The following is a 13,280-nucleotide window of genomic DNA, read 5'->3' on the forward strand; positions in this document are numbered from 1 at the left end:
CCTACACTAATAATGATGTAAATTCTTGACCCCGTTTCTCCCCCCCTCCCCCCCGGCCCCGCCTGCACTAAAAATCTTAAGTTTCCCCCCTTCCGCACCACTGTGGCTCCTGCTTTCCCCAGACAGGAAAGTGAAGGCGCGATTGCTGGCCGCCACTCAGAAGATCGCAGCCCAATGGAAAGATTGCTTTTAATTTAATTTAAATATATGCATTGTGTTAATTTGAATTTGGTGATCTGGGTTCCGTCACCCCGTGGCAGGGGAACCACCACCAAGCCTTACCGATGCCGGGAAGATCGGGCCAGGCCCTCCTGGTGTCAGACTCCATGGCGGCCCACTGCCGGAATGACCTTCCCTCGCCCCCTACCGTCATGGAGCCCGACCTCGGGAGCTTTGTAAAATCCTGGTCCTTATTCTTGATGCCAAATTGTATGGCCTCATATTTCACGCATTAAATTTGATCTAACATCTATTTGCCCAGGCTACTATGTGTTATCTGCAACTTTTGATATCATGACCCCATACCCCTGTGTCCAGATCACTGAGCAAAGCTCTTAACACTAAGTCTTGTGGGACACCAACTTTATATCCCTCCAGTCTGGAAAATATTCATTAACCACTATACTTCATTTTCAAATCTTCAGGCAACTTCCTAGCCATGCTGCAGTACTCCCCTTAATCAAGTGCCTTCATTTTATTAACAGTCTCTTGCGTGGCACCTTATCAAACACTCTTTCAAAATTCATATGCACAATTATAACATTTTATTTTAATTTTTAAAAATCCATTATTTTCTCAAATAACTCATTAATTATTTCAGACAAAGCATGCTTTTTCCAGGTTGTTGCTAATTGTCCATAAATAACCCCATTGTCTTCTTAACAATATTTTAAATGAGTAATTTCTTATAATTTGATTATTGTATTACCGAAATACTTTGGCAGATCTGGATGGACAGTAAATCAACAAATGCTGGCCTTGCCAGTGACGCCCACATCCCATGAAACAAGTTAAAAAAAAGAGTGCTTCATTAGAGTGGGTCTTTCAGGATTTGATGTGAATTATGTTATATCAAACTCTGTTGCAGGGTCCATGCACTGGTAACCAGCAGAGCCTGGCTCACAGCAGATTGTGGGATGCAGTTGTTGGTTTTCTCCATATCTTTGCACACATGATGATGAAGCTTGCGCAAGTAAGTAGGTTATTCCAATAACAAATGAATACAGATTTATTTTACCCGTTCCAAACCATTTATCTAAAAGTTATTCTGTTTTTCTGCAATATTGTCCGTTACGCTCTATAAGAGGATGGAGTAGCGCAGTGTATTAGAGCACAGTCTTTTCACCTTACAGACCTCGGTTCAGCTGCAGCCCAGATGGTCGAGTTGAAGTTCTCTTCTGTAATGATAGATTAGGATCCTAGCTCAAGTCAGTTTCAACAGTTTCTCTAACCTGAATGGGGTATTCATGATTTCTTTCTTAATTCAAGTATGTAACCAAAATAAATGCACATATTGTTATTCTAATTTGAAGAAACAATTTCAGTGCGATTTTGGTCATCATAGCTCCACCTATTCATCAAGTTCATTTTGCTTAGAGATGGTCCTCACAGTATTATGAAAAGCTTTCTTGTGTTTATTTTATTAATTAACTATCTAAAATAAATAGCTTAATTCCCCCACAATTGGCTCTGTAAAGAGCCATGTGATATCACAGTCAATGGCTGTTAGCCTATATTTATCTAACACTGCTGCTATTAATAGCTAGCTTAGCTGTATTAGCATTGTGTGCTGCTTCTGACAGCAAATTCTGATGAAGCTGGTGAGTGGATGCTGAGCCATGAATCATGGAAATCACTGTAAAGTTTAAAAATGACTACTTCAAAAAAATAAGACATTATAACATACACCAGTACTGAGGAAATTTATAAATCTTTTAAGCCATGTTGATATTGGTATAAGCTTTGATTTTGAAGTTCAGTTTCACCTTTAGTTAAGAAAGACATGGGGCTGGATTTTAGAAGCCGGCTGCTGATATTGGCAGTGGGCGAGAAAAATGGCGGCCCATGATTCCAAGCGCAGCAGCTCACTTAAATAGTTGGGGCGGGCCGCCCAACCACCCCTCTTCTCCACCCCCCCCTTTTGCAGGTCAGGTGGAGGGGGCAGGCTGTCCATCCTAACATGATGTGAGTTGCCTGTGCATGAAATGAATACATGTCTTTTGCCCCTCTCCCACCCCCTCCAATAACAATTAAATTAATAATTTGCCCTTCCCCCCCCCCCCCCCACCAAAACACTTACCTTTACTATAATAAAAGCAAAATACTGCCCTAGCTGGAAACCTGAAATAAAACAAGAAACACTGGAAATACTCAACAGGTCTGGCAGCATCTGTGGAGAGAGAAGCAGAGTTAACGTTTCAGGTCAGTGACCCTTCTTCAGAACTGAAGCGTAAGCGGGGCGGGTAGGCCTCCAGGAGCCTCCTGCTCAATTTTACGCCGCCCCCACGTCACCATCTGACGCGCTGGGCAGTGTAAAATTCAGCCCATTAATTCAGATGAGTTAATTTATTCAAATATTTAAATAGAGGTCCCGTCACGGGCAGCCATGAGGCCTCACCGCCGCCAGCAATATTGGGCTGGACCCTGCCAGCGTCGAGGTCCATGGCGGGCCTCATCTGGGACAATCTTCATGCCCCAACCCCGCCACGGTTCCCAATGTCGAGGGATCTGTAAAATCCAGCCCATGGTATCTTATATGTGGAACCAATTATCCCTTCTGAAATGTGGTAATATTACCAATTTGTTAATTTATAAAGGTCAGTAAAGCAAAACTCCAATGAACTGTCTTGAAGTTGGCTGAAAAAGTGGCCTTTGGAGCCATTTCTCAGCTAATGAGTTGGAAATTTTAAATGATGTTGGTCACAATTCCAAACTGCATGGCTGGCCAGTGGAGGTGGCGACAAACAAGGGAGTAAATGATAGACACAGTAAGAAATAACAGATAATCAGGAGTAGCATAGAGAATATAGTAGAATAGGGAAGATAAGGAGAAGGCAGGAAGAGTAGGACTACACATAGCATCTTTTTATTTAGGAAGGTGCATGTTACTAAGTAATATAGTAATTACACTACTGAAATATCAATTTTACTATAATAGGTGATTCTTGACCCTAAAGACCAGGCGAGAAGTATAGAATTTTCTTGAATGCCAGTGGTACATTTCCCACAATAGTATCACTCCATGCCTTGAGGACTGCCTATCAATAAAGATTTTAATGTTTTATCTGCAAGTATTTATATTAATTGTTATTGTCACTGTTTTATTCATAGACCCAAGACTGCAGCACAGCATTTTTAAAGTATAAATGATTGTATAGATGCTAGTAAACATATTGCTATAATCAATTTAAATTATAATTTCTGAGGGAAAAATGTGCCCTGAGAAGCTGTATGGAATGCCGTCATTGTTTGCCAAAGAATGTCTGTTGAAATACTGCCGCAGCAATGTTACCAGAGGTATCATTCTGAGGAAATAGCTATATGCCCAGAGCTACTCTACAGAAATATTCACAGCTTTAAGGATTTTGTTTCTGTAGAAGTAGTATGTTTTGGATTTTAAAAATTGTGTGCTTTAAAAAGAAAAATGTAGGGAAAATGAATGAATTTAATCCATTTCCAACAGAAAGTGTCTAAATATCATTTTTATTCTGATGAATAACAGATGCCTGATAATCGAGGATCCAGAAATAGCGTAAGAATTTTGTGTACTGCAGCTGTCATCTCATGCAAATTGTTTGCCATAAGCACTGCCATTTTAATTTTTCATTTGGGCACATACCTCTGTAGTTTCCTGTTTCCTTTTATTACCTGTTTCAGTGGTACATCAGGCTTAACTTTCACTTTCTATCAAAATGTTCAAGTCACTGTTGAATTTAAGCAGTTTATTTAAAGTGGATTTAAGTGTCCTCGATATCAATTCACAAAACACAAGGGAGGGAAGGTTCACGTGTTAAGCATCCATTTCAAGAATTGGGTTTTTGCTCTTAGCAGTGTACTATATTAGAATGTTTTCTTTAAAAGTCATTTTTTTTAACATGAATGGAAACTTGCTTAGTCATTATTAACTTACTGGGACACCACTCTGTGACTTCACTGACAGGGACCTATGCCATGCATCCCATGGTCATTTCACTGATAACAGTGGGGAACGACTGAAGTAACTGCCTTCTACTTGGCCTAGACAAAAATATACAAAAACAAATTCACAAATACTACTATCTCAAAGGCAATTTCACATTATCTGGCTTAAAATGTTGCCAAACACATGGCAAGAACAGATTAGCTCAACTAATGGCTGAGAGAGAAATGATTTGACTTTTTATTTAAAACACATTTTATGTCTACTTTTAACATGATTTCAACGATGAGTAAAATTAAATTTTTAGTATCTAAACATTCCTTTAGCAAATAGCTTCATATAAACAATTATGAAATGGATGTAGAACGGTGTACTTTCTGTTTTCCTACAGTTCCATTCATCTAATAAAATGCTCATATGTAGTAATGAACTGTTGCAATTTATCGGACCATTTATGTTGTGCCTAATTTCGCTCACCACCCACTTGCCTTTTTCCTTATCATCATCTGCCAGGAGTGCCAAACAGTCTAGGGTACCAATATTATTGATGTTGTTCCATGATTCCATGATTATCCAACAGGGGAAACATTTGTGATGTTGAGATTTTTGCATTTGACCACTGTTATTGTAAACAAATAAGAGCATCGGACAACCTTGGAACTATAACTCAAAGCTATCTTATAATGGAGCAAACTATTATTTCTAGGCTATCAGGCTGATATGTTAACAGCATAATTGCTTTGGCCTCTAACACACAAGGGGAATAACTATTTACATTATTCTGTATCTTCCATTTGCTCCATTGTATAATTTTGCTTCTGAAAAATGCATTTTAAATCTTTGCATGAACTTTTAGTCTATCTGTACCATTTCAGAACAAGAAATTATCGTCAGGGTTTTCAGTATATTGGAAGAATATTAATAACATTTTACTGCATTGTGATCTTCAGTTTAAATATTCTTTATATAATCCCTTTTTCAAATTTTCTTATGATTGTTAGATTGGATTATGTCCTGAAAGTACTTGGGATTTGAGATAATTTTAAAGCAAACTGTAATGTCAAGCGAACAAACTACCTAGTGTGATGCTATGGCACTGCAGTGTGTTGTGTTTGTCTATAATCTATAGGCCTAGATTTGTTTGATTCCCTAATTGACTACACAAATATCTTGCCAGTGATAAAAATTCAAAAAAGTCTCCAAATTTGAGTGGCTCATACCACTGGTTTCACAAATCAAAGAATACCTCTGATTCCCTGTCACTTGTTAGACATTCAATTTAATTTGAGGGTGAACAATGCCTAGGATTCTCTTGCATTTGTTGAGTTTTATTTTTCACTTGTGTGAAATATCAATCCATAATTTTTACTCCCACAAGATAATTGTGCAGTGTTTCAGACTTCTATTAAATCTGAAAAACATTTTGCCGCACTGTGCTTTGTGTGCCATCAATAGTTTGATCTGACTGATTTGTTGCGTACACCTGCGAGCAAATCAATGGCCTGGATTTTTGCAGTCAGAGGAGAAATGATGGCGTTCGCTGCTGACCTTGAAGAAAGTTGCCCACAATGATCTTGCAATCTCTGGCATGGATTTCACTTTTCCCAATGTTAATTTCATTTAGCACCAGCTATAGGAAAACTCTGGCATCCAGCAACAATGATGTCATCAAGCAGGCTGAACAGCCAATCACATTGAAGAATTCTCATAGACAGCAAACCAGGAAGTAACGAGCAGGTTTTATCATTCACATTTTCAAATTTTACAGAAAGTGAAATAAAGATTTGCACATACACAGTGGATTAAGGTAGAAGCTGAAATACTATAAACAAACTTTAATTTTTTACCATTTTAAAAATCTATATGATTTTTAGCATAGAATGGAGAAATTTGACCTTCCACAAACAAAATTGGCTTTTCAGAGCCAGAGAGAATGTTCCACAGTAATTATGAATTAGTACTCATTAAAAACCCAGTTACATCGCACAAAATTAGTGATTTCTAATTGATTTCCATCTACAAGGGCTTCAACTGCACATCCTGTGGAGAAGCGGGAATCACTGACAGCAGCTACTGGATTTTAGCATTTAACTGTGCATGTACAAACATCAGAAGTTGCTGTCAGTTTCACAGAGTAATGATGGCAAATGCTGATAGTTGCACTGTTACAACTGCAAAATCCAGGCGAATATATTTTGCATCCTTGAATCCTTTCATTATCTTCCGTTGTTAGCTGATCTCCAAAAGCTATTTCTGAGTACAGTGGTTAACTGAGGCAAATTTAGAGTCTTACACTTAAATAGATATTGTGAGACTGGCAGATTTCTTACTAGAGCATTTTTTTAAAGTTAATAGAAATAAAAATATCTCAGTTATGATTCACAGGCAAGATTGTAGTGAAGACAATCAGTGCTGGTGATTCCTTTCTACACTTACAAATTGCTGTTCATTAGATAGCCTGATGTAGTGCTACATTTTAACTGATGCTCCTTAGCTACCACTACCATTCCTCCCACTAGGTTCTTCTGAGCCTGCTGATTTCCCATCCAGCACACCAGGAGCTGGAAAATGGCTTGAAGTTCTTCCACACCTCTGTTATACGCACAAATGAAGTTCCCACCTGCTTAGGATAGATGCAGGGACACACCCTACTTCCAACTGGAAGATGGAGCAGGGCACAAAACCAATGAGAATCTTCTGCAACCCGTACCACCCTTTAGGCTAATTTTCATCACCTTAAGACTTAGGACACTAACAACACACCCTTAAGCCTGCATGATCATCATACACAATATCAAATAACATTGATTGTTGGTCTCATAATTATGTTAATATTCGAACAAGGAAAAGAGATTGTCAGCTTGATAAGGTGGTTTACAGACAGGCTCAAGTCCTAATTATTTGCCATTGAAAAAAAGTTTCCAAATGTGAGTGGCTCATACTCCATTTTCACATATCAAAGAATACCTCTGTGATTCCCTGTCACTTGTTAGACTTTTTATTTATTTTGAGGGTGAACAATGCCTGGGATTCTCTTGCACTTGTTGAGTTTTATTTTTCACTTGTGTGAATTATCAATCCATAATTTTTACTCCCACAAGATAATTGTGTGGTGTTTCGGACTTCTGTTGAATCTGAAAAACATTTTTCTCCATTGGTCATGCCATCCACTATGCGTTAAGACTCCCAGAGATTTTCTTGGTTATATATTGTTCTCGAAGAGCAGTGAACTTTAGGCATTGTTTGTTTGGTTGCCATACAAAACAAATTCCCAATTTTACCACTAATAATTTACCAAATGGAATTATCGATATTACAAAGTTGATGTCTATTATTATTGGAATAAAATCAGGAATGGAGATCTCTCTATTTATTTTGGCCCACTGCTATTTTTATTTAGATTGACTCTTGCCCCGCAACACCATTGCTTCCTGGCAGTGTGTTGTATCGAGGTTCTCATTTCAGTCATTTTACATGATTGAGAGCAGGTAGACTGGATTGAGGGTGCACTTGCTATCATATCATAGGATATCCTGTCATATTAAAATGTAATGATGATAGTAACACTTTAAATGGTAGCCCAGGAAAGTAATGTGTAATTCCTTGTAATATTTATATTTAATTTTTTTTTACAATTTCAAACCTGCATTCAATATTGTGTTGAAGTCATAATAAAACTTTCAAAATATTTTACAAAGGCCTTAACATAGGTTACAATATCCTTCAAAAGATGTGTTTGTTTTGCTCTGTCAACAAAATCTTCATGTCTAAATTTTGGAAAATCAGACTAACCTATAAAAAGGGAATAGGCCATATCATTTCACCATGAATAGTATAAAAGGAAAAGTAATTGTATAACCTCAAGTATGATGCCATTTTAATATATTATATTTATTATTTGTTATCATGCAAAAAAGGAACATTTTTGGATTAAAATGCGGCATGAGGTAAGTTTTAAATATCAGCTATTAAATTACATGTCTTCACCAAAACCAAACTCCTATGATCCTTTTCTTTAAATGATGATGCTTTTAATTTGACAGTATAGTTTCAGGGACATTTTAAGGAAAAGACAAAAAACAATGTCTGAATATTTGTTCTGTTAAAGCAGTTATTGCTTGAATAAGTAGTGCCTTAATATTTGGGTGGAATTTGAATTGTTTTTCTTTGTATGTGATCAGGCAGCAAAATACTGCCCCAAAGAGCTACATCTCCCACCGGTCAGAACAGGTGTAATGTGTTGCTTTGTCAACTATCTGGTCCTCTAGCCTGCCTGACTTTCCAGTAAAAGTAGTAAACAAATGCCCCTGGATGACATATCCTTCTCGTCAGCTACAGTCCCCTTCTGTGCAGCTAGGGTGATGGAGAAATCTCAATAGTTATATCAACTGAAATCATCTTGAATGTTCAAATTTAGTTTTGAATGATTCCTGAAAATATTTTCAGGAACATATGGAAGATAACTCTGAAAATATTGGCAAAGGACAATCTTTTGCTGAACATAATAGCAGAGGAAAAGGAAGAAGAGATCATGGCGAGGGAGGAATAGGCTGGAGGACTTATGGGTTCACTACTGCCTGAGGCACTGCAAGTAATGTAGACATGTCAATTATCTGTATCTCGGTGAGAAACAGTGTATACATCGGGCTGTGCCTCGCCTGTGGCCCAGGCTCGGGCTTGTGTCAGCTCCGAACATCTGACCTGTAGCCAAAGAGCAATGTCCAGAAGCCACTTATGTGATTATGATCACTGCTCTGGGTGCTTCCAGGCACCAGCAATAGACTTCATTCAGCAGCAATAGACTTCAGTAACATCAGTCAGTATGCAGTTCACTGCTGATTTATAGATTAATATATCCTCTTACACCAAATGATAGAATACAGAAAGTTCAGCACCTGTATGCAGTACCAGTTGGAGAGTTTTTTTGAGCTGTGTGTCATTCTCTCAATTCACGCTGCCATTAATAGCACTTGTTTTCCCACTTAAATATCTTTCTAAGTATCTTTGAACAAAAAGGGTTACTGTTCTTAAATGCACTGATGGTACATGACCTCTGGCAAAAGAATGATGCAAGTGAAAGCTCATATCCTAGCAAGTATTTTGATGTACATTTGCTGACAGAATCAAAGGTAGTCCCTGAATTGTTTAAGGGAGAAAATAGAGTGCAAAATTGGTTCCTGAAGATGGGTTACTTTCTCACAGCTCCCCAGGCACATGACAGAGAAAAGAGATAGAGTCTTGGTCTTTCAAGACACCTGGGGCTCCCCACAATGCACAATGTAGTAGGAGCAGGTCCATTGTAGCTATTTTAATGAAGTGTTTCCACCCTGCTGCCTCAGTTTGCTGGGAATCTGCTCAGTGAGCAACTTTGGCACAGGATCGCCATGAAAGTCTGGGGGAAAACTGAAGATTTAGGAGCAAAGCACCATTTTTACTTCTTCCCCATTGTCTCAGGATAACTTCCAGCACAGGAGCCTTCAGGATACTGATCTCTAGCAGCAGCAGCCGCCAGAAGGTCTGCTCTCCAATTTTCTCTCATTTTTCCTTAAACACCTGACCAATAGCATGTGGACTGGGCTTGGATTCTGAAACTTGCCTGGAGGAAGAAAAATGCCTTACAAGCGCAGTGCACCTCGGTGTACTGTGTCCATCAACCCTGCAGTAGAGAATATACCTATGCATGTTATGCACTCAGAAAAAAATTATCAGGCCATATATTCTTGTCACAATTCTTAGTGGGCTCATCCCATTCATCCACACTCTTCTTTCCCCCTCCTCTTCTTTCCCCCTCCTCTAATTCCTATATACACAACAATAACTCGCCTTCAAAAGTACTTCATTGGCTGTAAAGCACTTTGGAATCATAAAAGTTTTACGGCACAGAAAGAGGACTCTTGGCCCATTGTGTGTGCTCTGGCTGAAAAACGAGCCACCCAGCCTAATGCCACCTTCCGGTATTTGGTCCATAGCCCTGCAGGTTATGGCACTTGATGTGCACATCCAGACAGCTTTTAAATAAGTTGAGGGTTTTTTTGCCTCTACTGCCCTTTCAGGCAGTGAGTTCCAGACCCTCAACACCCTTTGGGTGAAAAATCTTTTTCTTATCTCCCCTCTAATATTTCTACCAATCACTTTGGCCGGGATTTTACAGAGCTCCCAACTTAGGGCTCCGTGGGAGGTGGGGGGGGGGTGTGGGTTGGTGGCAATGGACTGTTCCGGGAGCGGAGCCCGATGTCGGGAGGGCCGGGCCCAATCTTCCCGGTGGCAGTGAGGATCCATGGTGGCTCCCCCGGCTGGGCGACGGGACCCGGATGTTACTGAATTAAATAAATTAAATTTTTATGTACTCACCTGCTCAAGGTTGGGCCGTGATCTTCAGAGCGTCACCTGGCACTCCCGCACCTTCGCTTCCCCATCTGGGGAACGCAGGTGCCACAGTGGTGGGGCGGGGGGAACATGAGATTTTTAATGCAGGGGTGGGAGGAACAGAGTCAAACTTTTGTCATTGGTGTAGGGGATGTAGGAAGGGGTGACCTGTGAACTTTGTTCAGATGGGGGAGGTCATATTTGAAAAGTGTTTGGGGGGAAAGGGCAGATACTTAATTTTATTGTTATTGAAGGGTGGGAATGGGGCAGTAGAATTTTGATTTGAAAGTTGTGGGGGGGGTAGTTCCCTTTAAAAATTTAAATTTGCCGGCAGGGCTGGCTGCCCTTTAAAAATGCCGCTAGCACCTGCTTACAGGCAGCTGACTCCATTGCTGCCATCGGAGAACCCACCCCCTCCACGTGATGCGAGGGTGGCGGAGTTCGGGCCAACCGGGGTATTTAAATGAGCTGACGGGCGGAGGGAATCACGGCAACATGACGGCACTTGAGCCCGCATTTGCGGATAGCCACTTTCTTTGCCTACCGGCGGGAGCTTAAAATCCAGCCCTTTAAATCTATGCCCCTTAGTCACTGACCTCTCTGCTAAGGCAAATAGGCCTATCACATCCATTCTATCCAGGCCCCACACAATTTTGCACATTTCAATCAAATCTCCCCTCAGCCTTTTCTGTTCCAAGGAGAACAACCCCAGCTTATCCAATCTTTCCTAATAGCTGCATTTTTCCAGTCCGACAACATCCTTGTAAATCGCCTATGTACCCTCACTAGTGCAATTTCATCCTTCCTGTAACGAGGTGACCAGAATTGCACAGAGTACTCAAGTTGTGGCCTAACCAATGATTTATACAGTTCCAGCATAACCTCCCTGCTCTTGTATTCTATACCTCTGCTAATAAAGGAAAGGATTACATATGCCGCCTTAACCACCTTATCGACTTGCCCTGCTACCTTCAGGAATCTGTGGACGTTCACTCCAGGGTCCCTCACTTCTTCTACACCTCTCAGTACTCTCCCATTAATTGTGTATTCCTTTGCCTTGTTTGACCTCCCCAAATGCATCACCTCACACTTCTCCGGATTGAATTCCATTTGCCACTTTTCTGCCCACCCAATCAGTCCATAGATATCTTCCTGCAGCCTACAGCTATCCTCCTCACGATCAGTCACATGACCAACCTTTGTATCGTCTGTGGGAAGTTCTGTGATCTGGAAAAGAACTATATAAATGCAAGCTTTTTCTTACTTTCCACGGAGAGGCAATACCAAACAGATTTGTAGCCAATTCAGGAAACTGATTCTTTCTCCTCAAAGGGGACCAGGCAATCCATGTGTTTTTAATGTTGTGGTATCCCCTTATTCTTGTGTACTACTCGTGAGCAATGATTTATTGAAAGAATAAGATGCCTTTGAGGTCTGCTGCAGACCTGCTTATGTTTCCACTGACTGTCTACCTCTAAGGGATTCAAACCCAGCAATTTGCCTTTATGCCAGGAATAGCAGATACCAACTCTGGGGGTCTAGCTGTATAGGTGTGCTTTCGATGCACTAAAACATATGCAGTCAATGGGCTGGTGACAACTTGAGAGCCACCTACCTATATCTGTGCTTCTCTATGCATGTACTTTTAGAGGGTGAGTCCTGCCGGCAGCAACCGAGAACATTTATACCACAATAGGATTTTTGAATGCTCCATTCATGATTAGCAGTCAACTATCTGATTTGCCAACACTATCCAAACCAGCTTACATTATTGGTGTTGAATGAGGCAAGTGACTTGTTCACCAGTCGATATTTATGAAGTATCAATTTTACTGGTAACCCTATCAAATGAGAATCACAGGCAATATAGCAAGGCCCCTGGCCATGCTCCACCTTCACTCAGCAGTAGCAAGCCCTTCTTTAGTCAGCATCCACGATGATGAGTCACCCTGTGTTCTTTGGTTAAACTCACTCAGACCCTCCAATATGTCATGGTCTGGACCAGTGTCTACTCACGTTATGAGGATGAGGCAGTGCTGAGATGTCCATTGCAGTCTTGCAGTACCAGATTCCTCTTCCTGTGTTTACAAACATATGAACATCTGTGAGAAAAAGGTGCTACATGATGAATATATGGACCCTGTCTTGTTTATATTGATCCTGTGTTGATAACAAGTTATGTCTTGCAACAAAGCACTAATACAACTTTCAAGCTAGTGAAGGTCAAAATCATTGTGGTTAATATATGTAATTATAGCACAAACTAAAAACATTGCCATGCTCACCAACTTGGGCATGTCCCTGAACCTCTTTGGCCTCCTAGCTTATGATCTGCTTGAGATTTTCTCATAGTGGGTAAGGTTTTAACCTATTGGCTGGAATTTTACCTGTAAACATCTGGCGTCCTCAGAGGCGGCTGAAGCGTAAAATGGTGGGTGATGACGTTGCATTGGGTCCTCCAAGTCATGATGCCAGAATGCCATTTTACGTTGTCTGACAGCAGGTGAGATGGGAATTCCACTCGCCATCTGATTAAAGCCAATTAAAGGCCAATTCAGATAATTAAAGAGGCAATAGACTTCAATTTAAATCCATTATACAGTATGCACACAGGCCACACTGTGGGGAGGGTGGGAGGGTCGTGGTCAGAATCTTAGCAGCTTTAAATGAGCATCAACAGCTCTCCCAATGAAGGCATTTGAGGTACTGGAGTTTGTCAGTCTTGTGTCTTTGAGGTCACATTGAATTTAAAGTTCTGGGCTGATATTGCCAGCTC

General features: G+C 40.4%; 1 protein-coding gene across 1 annotated transcript in view; it reads left to right on the forward strand.

The window, feature by feature from the left end:
- Positions 1 to 13,280, forward strand: part of LOC137353168 (ryanodine receptor 1-like) — a 535,610-nt gene that overhangs the window by 457,887 nt on the left and 64,443 nt on the right. Inside the window, exons 89-91 of the mRNA XM_068019216.1 lie at positions 1,088 to 1,192; positions 3,722 to 3,751; positions 8,056 to 8,085. Of these exons, the coding sequence (XP_067875317.1) occupies positions 1,088 to 1,192; positions 3,722 to 3,751; positions 8,056 to 8,085 (165 nt within the window). The remainder of the gene's footprint in view (positions 1 to 1,087; positions 1,193 to 3,721; positions 3,752 to 8,055; positions 8,086 to 13,280) is intronic.

Source organism: Heterodontus francisci, chromosome 40 (assembly GCF_036365525.1).
Source record: "Heterodontus francisci isolate sHetFra1 chromosome 40, sHetFra1.hap1, whole genome shotgun sequence".
Taxonomy (NCBI): Eukaryota; Metazoa; Chordata; class Chondrichthyes; order Heterodontiformes; family Heterodontidae; genus Heterodontus; species Heterodontus francisci.